The 18,453-nt window shown below is 43.0% G+C and overlaps 1 protein-coding gene across 1 annotated transcript; it reads left to right on the top strand.

The window, feature by feature from the left end:
- The first annotated feature begins 1,657 nt into the window (after positions 1-1,657).
- On the top strand, positions 1,658-17,061 carry rab3b (RAB3B, member RAS oncogene family). The gene is made up of 5 exons (XM_006790307.3): positions 1,658-1,934; positions 4,242-4,466; positions 10,994-11,112; positions 11,191-11,315; positions 14,098-17,061. Exons 2-5 carry the CDS (start codon positions 4,242-4,244, stop codon positions 14,280-14,282), a joined length of 654 nt encoding a protein of 217 aa, XP_006790370.1. The 5' UTR covers positions 1,658-1,934; the 3' UTR covers positions 14,283-17,061.
- The last annotated feature ends 1,392 nt before the right edge of the window (positions 17,062-18,453 follow it).

The raw sequence follows: 18,453 nt of genomic DNA, 5'->3' as shown, positions 1-18,453 counted from the left end.
CAGTGATTGGCCTCTGTCAGGCTCCTGTGTCTGGATTGGATCTTTAGTTTGAGTCCTGGCTTCAGAGTTTCGGTGAGTTCTTGACAGTGACTCATACACACTGGTCACACACTGAAAAACTGAGAAGCAGTTTCTAGGTTAGGAGCTCATTGAGCTCTGTGCTCACTGCCTGTGCAATAACTTCAGTTCACTTGCGTGGCCACTGATTTGGCCACTTCAAATATCTTTATCAAACAGCAATGTTATGTTTGTTGCAATTTCTGCTGCTCTGTTGGCTACATCCTTTATATGAAAAGTTTTTTTTTTTTAATTCAAAGGGTAAAAGTCACTTTTGCCAAAAACTGACAGGACAAGAATGTCATTTCTGCCTCAAAGTGACTTTATAGCCTTCATCACAGATATGTTTGGCAAAGCTTTGGCAGATTATATGCCAACAAGTCATTTACAACACATTTTACAACACTGAGTGAGTAAATTGAGTCACAGCTCCATCTACTGGATATACACTCTAAGCAAGGCTGAAATCACGGGAAAAGCTTTTGAGTGAAATAAAGTTTCCATCAGGTACACTGTCAGGTTCTACAGTGGTTTCTCTGCAGGCATCAGGCAGGTAAGCATTTTCACCTGTTCTGTTTCAAATGTTGGATCACTGCAGATCCTTATAGTTTGTGTCATAATGTAAATGTTTAAAGATCGCACAGATTCATATAAAGACTGAGGCAATGATGTGTAGAAGGAAATAAATGTGCTGAAAAATATAGTTTCTGCGAGGTCAGTTTTGTGGGGTTCTGTGCAGATGCCTGCATTGTTGTAGGTCTGTTGTAACCGCGTGGTCTCGACTGCAGAGGCTGCGCTACAAGGCAGATTCCCCGCAGACGGACTGCAACAGCTCTGCTCTGTGAGTGTTGGGGCAGCACATCTTTCTACTTGTTCTACTTGTTTATTCAGTGAGCTAGTTTCAGTCATTGTGTAGATTGTGTCTCTTTTTCAAATGCCAGCCCCGCCCCCTGCTGCTCCACCTGTTCTTACAGCACTGCACCATCTGCATGTGGTTCCTGCACATGCATGAACCGATCAGATCCCTCAGCTGAAGTTTCTCACAGTGTGACTCTGCAAGTGAAAGGTTTGTGTCTGCCTGCTGCTGCTGAGAATGATGATGCTGAAGATAATGATAATGATGATGATGATGAAGAAGTTGATGATGAAGATGATGATGGAATGAAGATTATGAAAATGATGTAATGATGATGTGATGAAGATGAGTTGATGATGGGATGATGGGATGATGATAAGATGATGATGATGAAGAAGATGAAGACATTGATGATGAAGATGATGATGGAATGAAGATTATAAAAATGATATGATGATGATGAAGATGATGTGATGATGATGATGATGATGGGATGAAGATGATGAAAATGATGGTGATAAAGATGATGTGATGAAGATGATGATGAAAAGGATGAAGAAGATGATCATGTGATGAAGATGATGTGATGAAGATGATGAGAATGAAGACGGTGATGAAGAGGATGAAGAGGATGATGGTGCAGTAGCTCCAACAGGCTGCTGTCCTCGCGCTCCTTCAGCCTCCTCCGTTGTTATGAGTCATCGCGCGCAGCGTCTGCGGAGCGGCGCGCTGCGATTGGTTGAAGAGGAGCCGCCTGCGCGCGCACGGAGCCGCTCGTTGACCGTGGAAGAGCCGCTGCTGGCGCGTGAGGAGCAGCAGGAGTTGTGTGCAGCATGTCATCCTGCCGCCGTGCGTGAAGCATCTGCGCGCGGACAGATTCAGACTCTTCAGCTCGTTTCACAGCAAACATCCGGTCTGCACGCGCCTCCTCCTCTCCCCAACACAGGAGCCACTGCTGAGAAGACACGGATTTTATCTGCACACCGAGACACCGAGAGAGCGTCCGATCCGCCCAGCAGAGGTGACACACACGGACACACACACACACATACGGACACACACACACTGATCCAGAAACGTCGGTCACACCTGCACCGGTGCGACACCGGGGCTCGTGCATCTCTGTGATTTTCCTCCAGCCTCATCATCATCATCTTCACATCATCGTTGGTGATCGATGGCTTCGATCCTTCTCTAATCGATGGTTTGTATTTTTCGACGCTGAAGCTTGATGACGTCCATGTGGGATGATGATGATGGTGATGATGAAGTCAGAGGTGCAGCTGGTCTGCGGGGATTCAGGCTGCTCCGTGGCTTCTCCTGCCCGCTGAGGCCCTATTGGAGGGATGGCTGCTCATTCTGATTATCAAACAGCACCTTCATCAACTTCACCTTTCATTTAGCGATAATAAGCGTGCTGATGTTAACCTGGTGATGATCAGATAATCCTCTCTGGTATGATGCTTCTGATCAGGAGAGCAGCACGTGAGCTCAGACCTGTTGGGTGTGATTCTGTGGTCCCTGATTGGTCCCGTGCCTTCACACACGTTTTACATGATACTTCATGAAGTTTAAACCTCTTTTGTTCGTTATACTTTTCAATCGTTTTTATCCAAAGAAGCGAAAACGCGACTATTTCCATTGGCCTCTGCAGCATCTGTGTTAGTCATTGCACTCCATACTGTTGTGACTGTTGTTGTGATTTGGTGCTATAGAAATAAAATTAAATTGAATCATTTTCTTATCCAGCTGAAGAGACTGTCCCAGCTCTCATAGGGTGACAGGCGGTGCACACCTGCACAGGTATCACAAGGTTAACAGAGAGAGAGACAACTATTCACACCTACAGCCAGTATAAAATCACTATGGTGATTATTGATTCATTAAACCACCAATTGTTGCTTCTTTAATGTGTTTATGACTTTAATGTTGCACCTTTAATGTGTTAATTAATTTATATTTTAAATCTACAGAAGAAGAAGAAACAAAGTACAACATCCAAAATAATTAAAGTGGCTGAGATCAGAAATACTTCAAGGATAAGTACATTAAGTACATTAAGATTGTATTTAAGTAAAGTACTTGAGTAAATGTACTCAGTTACATTATCTATAGTATGCTCTCCACTAGTGGTTGTTTTGGGGGTAACAATCATATTGCATTATGACATGCGCTAATGGAAGCGGCACGAGATGGCTCGGTTTCAGCCTCACCTGATGGATATTTCCAGCTCTGGCTGAACCCTCTGCACCTGCAGTTCTTCTCTTCACGCTGCACACAGTGCTTCATCATGTTGTGATGTAACTTCCAGACCTTTGACCCCTGAATGGACCAAGCTGTGATGTGTCCTCTCCTGATGGATCTGCTTGATGTTTGCACCCAGAACGTCCTTTTTTATTCAGCTCCTTCAACCACACCTTCAAATCAAACACCTGGAATCAGCTGCACATCTTTGACGATTTATTTACGATTTACATTGCACCACGTCTTTCTGTGGAGGAGCAGGCAGATACTGGATGCCGTGTAGAAAACACCCACAGGCCGTAGAAAAGACTAACGCAGCTTCAGGTGTGAAAAATGAAGCCAGTGTGGAAAATGCCTTAAAGCTGCCTTCTTTTTAATGGCCACCAGGGGGCGAGAGCTGTGGCTGCAAAGAGACTTCGGTCCTATAGAAGTCTATGAGATCTCTGACCTCTGTGTGTTTTATGTGCTCAGCCACTTGTTTTAGGTTGTACTGAATAAAACATGAAATCAGTGTTGGTTATTCTACGTTTCCTTTGTCTGCACGTTATGGACTCACCAGTGAGGCAGTCGCTTGATGTTGTTGGTGGTGAAGCTGACTGGTTACACTAGGTTAAAACGACGCTCACGCCACCATGAAATCTGCTCCTGTAGTCCACGCGTGCACAACACTCTGCATCCCACCTCAGAAACACCACTGAAACCATTAGTGCATCAGACCTGTACGAGGTTCAGGCACCATGAGAGTGAGTTTTAGGCGACCACAGATGTCTGCTGTTCAGGTGTTCTCTTCACTAAATGTTTAATCACCTTCAAAGGATTTTCTTTACCCTTTTTCTATACATTCATGGGTCTAAATAATCAACACATTTTGGAATATTGAGTGAGAACGCTGTAAGCAGACAGATTCTTCCCATCCCAACTGATCCCATCAAAGTAAAAGAGATTTTATACCACTGACATGCTCAGACTGTTACACAAGCAAATGTAAACTCTGCAATCTCAGGTGAGACTTAAAAGAAGCTCTCAGCCTGGATGAAAAGTCATGTTGCTGATTCTTGTGTTTTTGTCCTTTTCAATTCTTCAGATGGCAAAGGCAGACCAGCGTTTCGGCCAGCGGGATGGCTCTGACCAGAACTTCGACTACATGTTCAAGCTGCTGATCATTGGCAACAGCAGCGTGGGGAAGACGTCCTTCCTGTTCCGCTACGCCGACGACTCCTTCAGCAACTCCTTCGTCAGCACCGTGGGCATTGACTTCAAAGTGAAAACGGTGTATCGCAACGACAAGAGGATCAAGCTGCAGATCTGGGTGAGGACGGTTTGCTTGTCTGAGATACCGGAGACGGACTGGCTTGTGGAAACAGATGCTGATGTCACAAATTATGCATATGGTGTCTTGTTGCATCGATGTCTTCACTCTCTGCCTCTGTGATATTCTTTTTTTTAGCTATAAAGTAAAAAATAATAGAAAGAAGTTGGAAGGCTGGTGGTTAGATGTTAAACCTGGTTCGCTTTGACGTCAGAGGACACCTGCATTGGTGTCAGGCCTCAGAGCCAGCCCCTCTGTTAGGAAGAAGTGGTTTTGCAACCACAAAATGTTTTAGTCATAAAATTAATTATTGATGATCAGATTAACAGTTTAAACTCTGTGTTTGTGTGTCTGTTTTTTTGTGTGGCTTTTTTGTTAGTCAGGGAATGCGGTGGTAGGGTCCATGCAGGTAAGGCTGAGACGGTGAAAGGTGATGCAACATTACCTAGATTCTGTAACAGCCCTTTAAAAAGTTGGTACCAAACAATAACCTCTTTCCCTCATACAGACTCAGGGCTCAACACTGATGGTCATTCAGGGACGTAACACACAGCTGCTTCAGTATCTCAGGATGTTGTTTAAAAGTGATGATAAAAGCATGAGATGGACCAATGGGTCAGACCTCGGACTTAATGCAAGCTTCTTATCGGTGTGTCGTGGTGACGATGAATGCTGAAGGCGGAGCTGGTTTACAGAAAGGTTTAAAGGGGGAATAATGATTTGATCCCAGTTGAAATGAAGAGTCTCTGTTTTTTATGGTAGTTTCATTTTAATGATGAGAGATATATGAGAATATCAACCAAAAATTAAAAAAAACACATTACATAAAAATTATAAACTGACTTGCATGTCTTGTTGCCTTGTTGGCGATCAGAGCAGTAAGATGTTTCTTGTTGTTGGTCATCAGGTTTGCTCACTTCTCAAGTTGCCAACTCAAAGCCTTAGTAACTTCACAGGACTTGCTTCTTCTTTAGCCACTCCTTTGTTGCCTTGGCGATATGTTTTGAGTCATTCTCATGCTGGAAGTTCCATCCTTGACCCATCTTCAGTGATCAGGCTGAGGGAAGGAGGTTCTGGTTCTAGTTTGGCTTCATACATCAGCCCCTCAGTGCGGTGAAATCATCATGTACCCTCAGCAGAAAAACAGCCCAAAGCATAATGTTTCTGCCTCAGTGCCTGACTGTGGGGATGCTATTCTTTGAGTCGTACTCAGCATTTCTCTTCCTCTAACCTCAGCAGGAGCCTGATTTTGGTTTCATCTGACCACAGGTCTGTCTCCCAAGCCTTCTCTCATTCATTTAGGTGTTCACTGTAAACTTAAGATGGGCCTGAACATGAGCCTCCTTGAAGATTCCAATCCATTACAGTGTAACACGATACCATTATCAAGCTCATCCCATGGAGTTCTGGGCTGATCCACCACTTTTCCCATGATTATCCTCATCGCATGAGCAAGATCTCGCATGAAGCTCCAGACTTAGACTGATTGATGGTCACTGAGTTTTTGATTGATTGGTTGATTGTAATCTGTTTGCCACATGGCAAACTGCCAGTCTGTGGGAGGTTCTGGCTGGTTCGCAGAGCATGAAATACTTATTTCCCTCAATGAACATACAGATGTATTTATAACGTTTATGTAATGTCAATTTCTGGATTTTCAAATAATATTCTGTCTCTGTCCATTAAAATGAAACTATCATAAAAAATAGAGACAGTTCATTTATTTGTAAGTGAGCAAACTTACACATTCCTACCCCACATATGACCAAGAGCTGTGGGCATTGATGGCAGAATGAGAATACAGGCAGCAGAAATGAGCTTCCTCTGAAGGTTGTCTGAGCTCACCAAATACAAAGTTAACCTCAGGTTACCCGCTCAGATACAGTCGCTGGAAGAGTGACACATTTTCTCCAAGGTCTCTCCTTTTTTTAGATACATCACTGTGCAAAAGTGAAGATGAACCATAGAGAAAGTCACAGTTTGTGAGCCAATCAGCCCCTCTTACAATGCTGAGCATCTCAGCTGACACAGCACCAAGTGAGCTGTTAACAAGGATGAAAGGTTTTCTAAGAGAGATCCTTCAGCTGAAAATGTTGTTGGGGAAATGGATGTCTGCTCACCTGCAGCCATTGGGGAAGTCTGGAGGTCGGGCCAGCTCCATGGATGCACCATGTTCCTCAACCTGTTCCTGGTGAGGTTTTGTGGTATGGCAGAACATGCTGTCCTGATGGGTCAGGAGGACGCTGACTGAGCGGACCCATTCTAAATACTGGAAATACTCCATGTGGTTTAGATGTTGAGCTGCAGAGCCAAAGTGCTTGAAGATGCACCAATCAGCAGAAATTCGGAAACACCTTAAAGCACTTGCCTGATCGGATCTTATGTGATTTAACTTCCTGTTCAAAGGGAGTTCTTTCTTCCTCCTGTTGCCACTTCCTGCTCACACAGGGGATCGTCTGATTGTTGGTGTTTTCTCTTTATCTTACACTATAAAGCATCATGGGGCAATTGTTGCTGTGAATTGGTGCTGTCGGAATAAAACTGAATTGAACTGGAGCAGTTATTGTGAAGAATTACTGAAATTAACTCTTTTTTTTTTATTTTTGCTTTCATGTCCATAAATAAAAACTGCATGAATAGAATGATCTCACATTAAGTCGAGATCAGACCACAGTTTTCATGCATGCTACGCCAAAACAATCAAAAACCTTCCACAAACTGACCACAGACATCATCTGATGTTCATTTGACAGCCCAACGCTGATCTAAGGTTTGATCGAATCTTTAGCCGCTGCAGATTGCACTGATGCTTCCTGCACTGTTTTTTATTTGATTGGCTTGATTGATGTGGATTTTGAGCCTTTACTTGTTCCATTAGGCAGTTTTTGTAAAATTGTCTGTTTATTCCTTCAAATTAAAGTTTAAAAAGCATCCTTTCCCTGCAGGTTAAACTTGTGCCTCCATCTTTGCTGATGCTGAATCTCTCAGAGGGTTCAGTGATGTGTCTCCTCGTTCTTTAATGTCTCTGCTCTCGCTGCTTTAATACACTGCGACGAAATGTTACAATTCTGTGACGTCAGCTGTAATGTTGAACATGCTGTGACAGAGCGCACGTCTTCATAAAGCGCAGTAATGATCAGCTGCATGCGTTTAAAGTGGATCAGCAGACTGAGCTCTTGCAGCAAAAACACACTCACAGCTCCTTTTATCAGTGGTGATGTTGTTGCCATGGCAGCGGCCCTTTACGTTCACACACACACAAACACACACACACACACTCCGTTACTGTGTTGACTTTAGTGGCAATTAAAAGGAGCTCTCAGGGTGGAGAGGTTGAGACCTGGCGGGAGACAAAGGGCCCAGAAGGTGTTTGTGTGCATTCATGTGTGTGTGTGTGTGTGTGTGTATGTGTGTTGACATAATTGGAGCCAATCAGAGCCAGCGGATTCAAACTGAAAGCATCGTTGTGAGTAAAAATAGACTGAACACAAATTGTTGGATGGAGAGCTATGACCAAAGCATCATGGGAGGTGTAGTTTATGGCTGTTAACTTCAACATATTAACACAGATTTTAGATCACTGGCTCTGCTTACAGACAAATGTAGTCACTAGGGGCGACACCTCTGGTTGTCAAAAGTGTGATTGAATAGAAGTTTAAGAGGAGATTGATTCTCCCGCTCAGCTGAGCTCAGTGCAAACCTCTGATGAGTTTATGGCCTCAGGTCTTATGGAATAAAACGTGATATTCATTTTGGATGTTTTGGCTCCGTTAGTGTCATACAGGAGTAGGAAGTAGGAGAGTGTTTCAGCTGTCTGCATATTTTTGAGGCTGATCATCCTCCATCGTAAACACACACACACACTCCACAGTCTGAATTAATTAATCGTATGTGAGCTCTCGCTGTGTCTCTCCGGATAAAGGCAGAATTAGGAAGTGTTGAGTCAGAGCTAAAATTAGCAGAGTGACTCGGGGCAGCTGTAGTGATATGGAGGATGAAAGTAACACCGTGGCCCGGCTGCTTGTTGCAGAGATCAATGGCCTGAGACTAGCTGAAAGAGTCTCTGGTGCTTTCTTAGATAATTTTTACTGATCGTCTTCAGTTTCCACAGTAATGATGTGTATTTAATCTGTCATATCACAAGTCAGAGTTATTAAAGCAGCACTTTTTTCGTGGGGTGGCTGTAGCTCAGGTGGCAGGAGCAGGTCAGCCACTAATCAGAAGGTTGGTGGTTCGATCCCAGGCTGCCTCCTGGCTGCATGCCAAATATCCTTGGGCAAGATACTAACCCATGTTTGCCTACTGGTGGTGGTCAGAGGGCCCGGTGGCGCCTGTGTCCGGCAGCCTCGCCTCTGTCAGTGCGCCCCAGGGCAGCTGTGGCTACAATGTAGCTTGCCATCCCCAGTATGTGAATGGGTGAATGACTGAATGTAGTGTAAAGCGCTTTGGGGTCCTTAAGGACTAGAAAAGCGCTATACAAATGCAGGCCATTTACATTAGCACAGGGAGGGATGCTGATGCCGAATGGCTGTTTTGCTTAAATATTAAAAACGAACTTTTTATTCATCACCCTTTACTCTTCAGAAGTTGTTCTTTCAAGCCTTTGAGCTTCTGCAGAAACCCAGCAGGTGTCTAAAGAAACACGTAAGCTGAATCAACGCACTCATATTTTAGGTTCCAAACAAATTATCTATAATGAACCTGCTGTGTAGTTTATGTATTTGTGAGGATGTTTGTTTCAGGAGTTTTTCCCCGCTGTGTCTCAATCCAGCGTCTTCCTCTCTTTTTCTTCTCCTGCAGATTTACAGACATTTTTACAGCTTTATTTCTGGAGCTTCAGCACTGATGGCTTCATCATGGTAGATTCATAGAGTGGACCTTAAATATGGATGCAGCCACGAAGTCTGGAAGTTTTGGAGTTTACTTTCGGCTTTCACCGTGCTGGGTTTTTTTTTGTTTGTTTGTTTCCAGACCATATTCAGACGAGAGGCTGGAATGCTAAGTTATCAGCTAATGCTCTTGTTATCAGTATGCATCTACAGACTGTATGTACATCACACAGACACAGATACCTAGAATTTCACTTCCTAGATGGTCTGTTAGTACAGTAACCTCACAGCAGCCATATTGGTCACATAATGTCATTAAAAAGGCTCTAACAGCACAAACAGGGTCCAGAGGTATTGACTGGTAGCAGCTACAGCCACTTGTGTCACCATTTACCTGTCAGTCAAAGAGGCCACGCCTCCAATAATGCAAACTTTCCAGGTGAGTTCTAAAACCACTCCCCCCATACTTTTGGTATAAAGGGGGAAATTATTGATAGAGACCAGACAAGTTTGTGTATCGAGCTGTAAATGTGTTTATTTTTGCTGTAAACCTTTAACATCGGAGTCTGAAGGGGCTGACTCACTGCTGGAGCCTCTGCTGGACGTTGGAAGAATTGCAGATTTTAGTACTTGGAGGCTACTGATTAGTTAGTCTGTTTGCAGCTGGCACAGTCATGTGCAGTGTTGGTCAAGTTACTTGAAAAGTAATCAGTAACTAATTACTGATTACTCCCCCCCAAAAGTAATCCTGTTACTTTACTGATTACTTATTTTCAAAAGTAATTAATTACTTAGTTCCTTTTTAAAAACACGATTTACAACCTGAATAGGGAATAAAGCAATAGATATTTCAGCCCAATTCTACTTTTTCTGCATAATCCATCATACAAAATGTAATCAAATAGAAAAGTCTCTTTTTAAAACTTGTTTTATTAGTTTTAATCTTTTAACTTTATGCATCAAGCAAAAATTAAATTATATGCAACATTCTCTGACTGGAAGAAATTTGTTTAACATTTAAACCTATTTTCTGCACATTCCAGCACATAAAATAAAATATATTTTTGTGTTTACACTCAGTCTTTCAAATAGATGCAATAAAACACAGCAGAAAATAAATAACATCAAAGACTAGCGGTCCTGTTGCTCTATTTTCACCTGTATAGCAGGAGTGTGGTAGGCGGAGGTTTGCCCTGGTGCAGGTGTGTCGCAGCGGTCAGTGGAAGAATCCGCAAGTTTCTCTGTGAATTTCCCATTACGTCGTAGCGCACTCGGTGCTTGCTCTAAAGTTTAGGGGGGTTTTTTGCTGTAAAGAGAAGTTTTCCTCCCACGCACAACAGACGCTAATGTTTTTGTCACTTTTTACGAAATCAAACTCAAAATATGGTCAGTACTTCCACACTTTAAACGCTGCACCTCATACTCTCTCCCGCACTCAATATACTATCCATTGTTGATCTGCACACAGCTGTTGTCACGAACGTCGTACTCGCTTACGTCACTGTCATGAGACATTCTCGCAAAAAAAAAATCACGGTTTTAGTAACGCAGTGTGCTTACGGGAAAGTAACGGTAATCTAATTACCTTTTTTGCAATAGTAATCCCTTACTTTACTCGTTACTTGAAAAAGGTAATCGGATTACAGTAACGTGTTACTTGTAACGTGGTCATGTGACTAGCTGTGTGTTTGTTTTCAGGACACGGCCGGTCAGGAGCGTTACCGCACCATCACCACAGCCTACTACCGCGGTGCCATGGGCTTCATTCTCATGTATGACATCACCAACGAGGAGTCCTTCAACGCCGTCCAGGACTGGTAGGTGATTGGCTGGAAGCCTGTGATTCAGCTCAGAAAGTGAAACTCAGCTCAGGTCATGTTGCTGTGTGTTTGCAGGGCTACGCAGATCAAGACGTACTCGTGGGATAACGCCCAGGTGATCATGGTGGGCAACAAGTGCGACATGGACGAGGAGAGAGTGGTACCCCCTGAGAAGGGAAAACACCTGGCTGATCAGCTAGGTGAGACTCAGCTCTCTTTCACCTCAGGTGGTACAGACAGCAGAAGAAACGTTTCTTCTTCTTTAGCTTGAGATGGTTGGAGTGAGAGAAAAACTGCCTCAGGGCCCCAAAAGGAACCTAAAGAGAAAATTATATATATGTGCTTATTTAGTTTAACTAGTCAAAGAAAAAGGGATGGCTCATCTCTTCCTTCAGCAGCTCTGTGCTGAGGCTCATGAGATATGTATTATGTATGATGTAGTAAAAAAGTAGAAAAACCCATAGTGTGATTAAAATACATACACACAATCCATCCCCTTCCTCATATTATCTAACATTTACCTGCAAACACCTGAGCATGAAGGCAGTGCAGGAGGAGCCTTCAGACTAACAGGGATGGTTTCTGCAAACAGTGAGGACAGGTGTGTTTTCACCAGGTGAGCCGTGTCTGCCGAAGAACTTTCTTTAAATTATACCTGTTGGAGGAAATCTGATTATAAGTTTATTTTATTTTTGCTTTTTCTTGGTCTGAACATTTAGAAAGTACTCAGTTTAGCTTTAATTTTTCTTTATGCACAAGAACACGAAGAACAAGAATATGAAAGCAGGTAAAAGCTGCGGCTCTCAGCACTGACGGGGCGAGTAGCTTTTTATTCCAGTAAAAGCAGCATTGCACTTTATTGTTGATAGATTTTATTAATGCACCACCCTACGTGAATTCATTTTCGCACACCGTGTGCTGACTGCAGAACAAAGAAATTTCTAACTGTGATTCAGAGCGCCAGCATTGATTTTTCTTTGTTTGATGGTGTTTAGCCTGAAAATGATTATTAATTAAAGCACACTCATGAAAACACCTTCAAACTTTTCATTCTTACATTATGTGGCAAATAAATTACTATTCTGGTTTCATTTATTTATAGTTAAGTTTGTGATACAAGAATGTCATTGTTATTCAAGTGTCTCAGCAAAAAGTCCCGACATGCATGATCGGCCTAATTTTACATGTGATCAATAATGAACATGCAGAAAAATAGAAATAAACATTATCATGTCTGTACTTTACTGACATCAGACTTCACTCCCAATGTTTTTAGACGAGCTCAGGTGTTATTCAGGGCCCTCTGTTCAGGTCACGTGTATTCAAAGCTGCTCTGAGGTCAGTCCATCAGAGAGCTGTGCTGACACTGAGCCGAAAGCCTGAAACACCTTAAACGCACAAATATGGGATGAGATGCTTCACTCTTCATGCTTTCTGTCCTAATGCAGATAATTGAGCTGAAACTGAGCCTTGCTGCAGCTCTATTAACTGTTTAACTCACCTTTCATGTAGCCTGAGGAAGAGAGTGAATCAGATTCTCCACACAGCTAAACGAGCATCTGTTCAAGTGTCTGCTTCTCACACAGTCTGATTTTTTTTAAAAAAACAGAAAATAATTTCCATGACACGGGAAAAACCTACTCAAAAAGAAATGAGTAGGACCTCGTGTCTGTCTGACAGCTCTTACATGAACCAATGTTCGCTCTCCAAACTTTAAGCTTTATTATGTTAAGGATCTCTCTGGTATCAAATATGGAGTGTATTCCCTCTCATTTTTAAAACTAGAGCAGACATTAACACGTAGCTGAATGGCAACAGTTTTCATAAAGCAAACAGACAATATAAACAGTTACAGTTCAATAGAAACAGCATCTATCTTACTAAAGCTCTAAAGCTAGAAGTGAAAATACTCAGCCACTTAAAAGAAGAAAACTCTTCTGGTTCTTTTCCAGTAAGTGCCTCCATCTCATTCTCAGGGTTTTTTGTTTTTCCTCTTGCATTAATATTCAAGAATGAACTTAGTAAAAACATATATCTAAATGATCTTTCATATATAACCCTTTTCTACTCTCATACAACATGTTGTATGTGCTTAAATGCTTTCTATCGAACAGTCAAACTCAAGTTGATGCGTCAGACAGCACGTTCAGGTTAGTGTCTTGCCCAAGATGCAGACTGGAGCAGTCAGGGATCAAGCCACCAACCTACTGATTAGTAGATGACCTGCTTTACCTCCTGAGCTACAGCCACCCCATCTGAGCAATACAATACATTGTCATCAGCATAAAGGAGATTTTATGTTTCATTCTTTAAATTAAAGAAATAAACCCATGAGAAAGTTGTTTTCCTGCATAAATTGGAAGGTGGAGTTGTTGGAAAGGGTCCAAATCCAGGACACCAAGGCAGGTAGTTGAAAGAAACCCTTTATTTGTTGGAATATCCAAAATTTTGCAATCCAAAGAAAACCCATGGAGATGCAGGGCAGCACAACACAAAGCACAGATAAAAACCTAATCTGACAAGAACACAGAGGGAGACAGGACTGTTTATACACACTACACGGGGGGAAATAAGCCACAGTTAAACAGATTCAAGACAATCAACAGACAGGAAGTAAAACCCAACAGAACCAGAAACACTGAAGTAATGAAACACTATTGAAAGTGTGAATTGAAACTGAGTACGACCTAAAAACTAAAACAAATATCCATGAAATCACATCTTCATTACCACAAACTAACTTCAAAATGCTATAATAATAAAATCCAACAGAAAATTCTGAGAATTTAGACATGTAAAACACTAGGACAATGACATTTCCACTGAGCTTAAAAGCACTTTGTTTATGAGCTATACAACATGGCATCATCAGCATAAAGGAGCATTTTGTTTATCACTAGTCTAATGTCATCCACTGAGTCCGACGTCTCTAAATGTTGCTGCAGTGGTTTTTAAGTAAAACTCTTCTGCTTCCTCCTGCAGGCTTCGAGTACTACGAGGCAAGCGCCAAAGAGAACATCAATGTGCGGCAGGTGTTCGAGCGCTTGGTGGACATCATCTGTGTGAAGATGTCGGAGCGTGTGGACGTAGAGGCGCCGGCAGCTCCTGGTTCCAAGACCACCAGACTGACCGACAAACCTGCCCAGCTACCTCAGAAGTGCTGCTGATCGTCTGTCATCCCCCAAGATCTCAAAATAAGAAAAAGAAAAAAATATATATAGATTATCTATTGTAACATTCCTCTGCACACTCGCTCTGCTTCATGTTTGTGAGCGGCCATCCATTACTACGCCTTCTCCAGGCCCTGCTAACTAACATCTATATAACCACTTTTACCATCCCAAGTGTCCGTGGGAGGCCCTTTAGCTGTCAGCGTACTCCATGCTAATGTGGATTTGGCGTGCTTGAAAAGGTTATTGTGCTGCTGCTGGTGATATCACTGTGACCAGTGACTGTTTTCAAGGATTCTTCTCTTATGCAGAAACAAAAAAAAAGAACAAAGGCTTGATTATACTAGAAAGTGACACAGTTACAGACAGGCTGAAAAAGTGACATCAGGTACTTCCGGTTCGTTCTCTTAGCTGTCGCATGGATAATTAGCATCTGATGATGAGCGTGCACGGTTTATTTCATAGTTGTGTTAGTTGAAATGCTGACATTCATGTGTGTGAAGTAGAGCCTTTTACTGTGGAGTGAGGAGTCAGAGGTCAGGACTGTGAGGAAGACTTTTGGTAAGTGGGGGGAATTTGTGAGTCAGGGGTGGAGAGTGGACTGTTTGCGCCAAGAAACAAATGCACTGAAGGTGTTTCCAACAGGTTGATTTTCTGTGCTGGTGTGACTTCAAGGTGGAAACAATTAATGTCTAAAAAGCTGCACAGCTGGTAACCACAGACTCAACTTCTTTCAAGCATGAAAGTCAAATCCAACAGAAGCTGATCCAGAATGTTGCACAGATGTAAAACATCCAGCAGGAAACCACTGCAGGTCAGAGGGACAATAGGATCCATCCAGTCCAGCTGCTGCAGAGACCAAACTGCAGATGATTGTTAACACTAGTAAAAGGCTTTTTTCTGCAAGCCGTTGCGTGTCACTCTGTAGTGCAGACTTCTTCACAGAGAAATAACCCCTACAAAGTGGGTGGCTCTTGAGTTAAACTTTCCTTAACTTAAAGGTGAGCGGTTAAAGCAACTACCAGTGGAGTGAAGGACACCTCTGACTGACATATCAGGGGGTGGTAAATACATTAGAGGGCTACCTAAGCAACCACAGCCAGGAACAGCCATAATCTAGCTGCCATTAAAATGATGCAAGATGAGTGAATCACTTCCTGTGTGGACACCCCTTAAGAAGTGTGCTTCATTCGCATGCATCACAAAGATGCCGTCCGACTTCTCTTTGTTACCTTGAAGATGCTCTCTTTGATTGCAGCACTGTGATGTTGACCGGGACACAGAGGGTGAATCTTCTTACTCTGCCTGAGATTAGACACGATGATTGACACCTGCTTGCTCCGTGCTGTAATGATGCGTGCAGTGAGGCAGCAGGCCTCTAACTGAGTAACACTGCGGGTCAAGTTTAGTGTCTCAAACATGCCAAATGCCCATTTAGTTGGAGTGTGATGTCAGCAGGGTCACAGGTCAGCACAGCACTGCCTTTCCTCTCAAAGTGTAGCACAATGCCACAGCTGCTCATGTGTTTACAGTCCTCCTCTGAGTCATCACTCATGCTGCTTCTCTACAGCTAGCGTTAGTTCCTCTGATATAACATGCCTATAGCCCACAAACTCTTACTGGCCTTATTCAGACAGACGCTTTAAGGCTGCACCACCAACGCACAACTCTGACAGGGCTGCAGTCCAGTCGCTCGGGTCAGAGGAGCCGGGTCAGAGGTGAAGAGACAGCACCCCCTGGTGGTTGAACAGGGTCTTAAGATAACTACAGAAACTTCAATGAGAAGGAAAACACTTGAAATGGTGTTAAAACAAAGTATTACTGAGACAACACATAAGTTTACATCCAAGAAAAAACCTCCATTGGGAGTTCTGATCTGTAAAACCTCAGATTAAATCATTAATTTCAAGAGTCATATCGGATGAACAGCTGTGAGTATTGATGACACCTGTAACCAGGTGTGAAACGAAGCTGAAACTGCATTGGGATTTTATGGATGCTTGTATGATGATTTCAGTCTTGGTTTCAGTGATGCTAAATCCCAGAGGTGAAGATATTTTCTCTGCTCACTCTGTGGAAACCAAACCGAGATATACAGATGCTCTTTGAGCATGTGCAAACCATCCACTAAAAAAACTCTGAACTCTGACTCAGATTGTCTCCGTCGGGAAGATTATTAACAACAAACAGAACAAATATAAGTCTGATGTGAGCGTGTGCAGGAGCACAAACAATCCCTGTTTGTTATCTCTGTCCTCTCTAATCTGCAGCCTCCAACAGCTGCCCTCAGTTTGATGTTCTGCAGGACTTAACGTGATGCTGCTTGACTTTCAGCTCTCTTTGCATGTCCTTCATAGCTTATACAACCTTCCTGTTTCTGTCTGATGAAGCAGTCCTTCAGATCTTCACTGTTCCGGCCTTCAGTCAATGTTTCTTCTCATTGACAGGAAGCCCCAAAACGTCTGCTGCTGTACCAGCTGTTTCCATTGTGTTGTGAAGGTGTGGAAGGATTTCTGAATGGACCAATGGGGTCCAAGACTTCCAAGGAATCAGAGGCCTCAGAGCCATTTTTATTTCTAAAGCCCGGTGTGGGTGTGGCTGCTGAAGCCTGAGTTCAGGTGCATTTTGCTGTAATGTAAGGCTGTGCTCAGAAGTGAGATGCAGAGTTCCTGCCTTCACAGAGCCGTGAGATTCTTTAAATACACGGCAGAGAATCAGTGATGACCCCGAATGAGATATGCTTTAAACTGAAACGCTGTCCTTCCTGTGGGACCGAAACTCTCTGACCTCTGAGCTTTAATTACAGAGAAACAGAGCACGAGTTAAGAAGACTGGAGTTATTTAAAGCCACTGAGACCTGACGACACAACCCAGAGCTGCAGCAGCCAAACCTTCCAGTAACACACAGCTTTTCTGGTTCAGGATCAAGCCAGCAGACTCACATTAATGGAAGCTGCAAACAGCAACAGGAACTCCAAAGTAACCGACATGCAGGAGGTTTGTTTCAGAGGTTAACTGACGACTGTCTGACCGTCATAGCTGAATGATCATCCACTCCCTTTGGTGGTGTGAGCGTGCTCATAAGGGCTCAGTTCACATACAAATGGAGACATGCTTGGAGCTCTTTTTGGTGTTATTATGAAACAATCTGAGATGGAGAATGAGAGTGGAAAGAGTCGTGTTTGCATTCACACTAATCATCAACCTTCAGGTGTGAAGTAAACCTGTTTGAATTGCACTTTGCTGGAAGCTGAGTCAGAGTTCACGAGTCATAGAAGAGTAAAAAGCATCCAGGGTCTTGCCTCTGGCCAGTGCTGGAGTGCGTGCTCGCTGTAGTTTTGGTTTCTATGTCGTGAACAGACTTCCATGTCTGCTTTTTTCCAAAATCACAGAAGAACAAAGACAGGAAAGGAGATCAGGATCAGAAACCCTGGCCCGGGCCACACTGAGCGCTGCAGCCCTGCTTCATGGTGGCAATCAGCTTTTGCACCGGCGACCGTGCCGCCAAGGCCACACGGAGGCTGATTTTTAGTCACGCACACACGTGAGTGGAACTGATGAGTGAGGAGAGCACGTCTCTCGCCCCCTTTAGCAGGTGTAGTCGCACAGCCGCCGTGTTTGCAGTGTTTCCTACATGAGTGTGTGTGTGCGTGTGTGTTCGTGTTGAGTATCATGATATTTATCGCGTGTTCAGTTGTACGGGTTCTTGTGATATTTTGAGATCCAGTGCGTTTGTTCATGGAAGACTTGAAGAAACATTTGTTCTTAAATATTCTGATAAACTTATATCCTGCCAAACTGTTGTATAGCAACCACAGCGCACGTTGGTGTGTGTAACTCCCTGCCGTGTGTCTTCATATGGATAAGAACTTACAATAACATGGACATCGTCTTCATATGATTATTTTCTAAGTGACTTTGTAAATGATAGAGGTAGATCTGATCCTGGTGTTGAGTTTATTTTTCTGCAGTGTAACCATGGACTAATTCTTAGAGAGTTCCTGTAAACTTGTTGTCTTACGGTTTGCTCCTGTTCGGGGAGAAGCACAAAGTGATTGTACAAAATATTGTGAATGTTTGTATATTATAGATCAGATTTAGTATAATAAAAATCACAATCTTTAATCAGAATACGTGTCGCTTTTTCTTGGTAGAATTCATACGTACG

The sequence above is a fragment of the Neolamprologus brichardi genome, chromosome 23 (assembly GCF_056152115.1).
Source record: "Neolamprologus brichardi isolate AB-2024 chromosome 23, ASM5615211v1, whole genome shotgun sequence".
Lineage (NCBI taxonomy): Eukaryota > Metazoa > Chordata > Actinopteri > Cichliformes > Cichlidae > Neolamprologus > Neolamprologus brichardi.
This window is presented reverse-complemented; position numbering and strand designations above follow the sequence as displayed.

Bases quoted from the DNA above. Each gene is read 5' to 3' on its own strand.
- rab3b (XM_006790307.3), top strand. From the start codon at position 4,242: ATGGCAAAGGCAGACCAGCGTTTCGGCCAGCGGGATGGCTCTGACCAG. The intron at 11,113-11,190 runs GTAGGTGATTGG...GTGTGTTTGCAG, and splicing joins TTCAACGCCGTCCAGGACTG to GGCTACGCAGATCAAGACGT. The intron at 11,316-14,097 runs GTGAGACTCAGC...TTCCTCCTGCAG, and splicing joins ACACCTGGCTGATCAGCTAG to GCTTCGAGTACTACGAGGCA.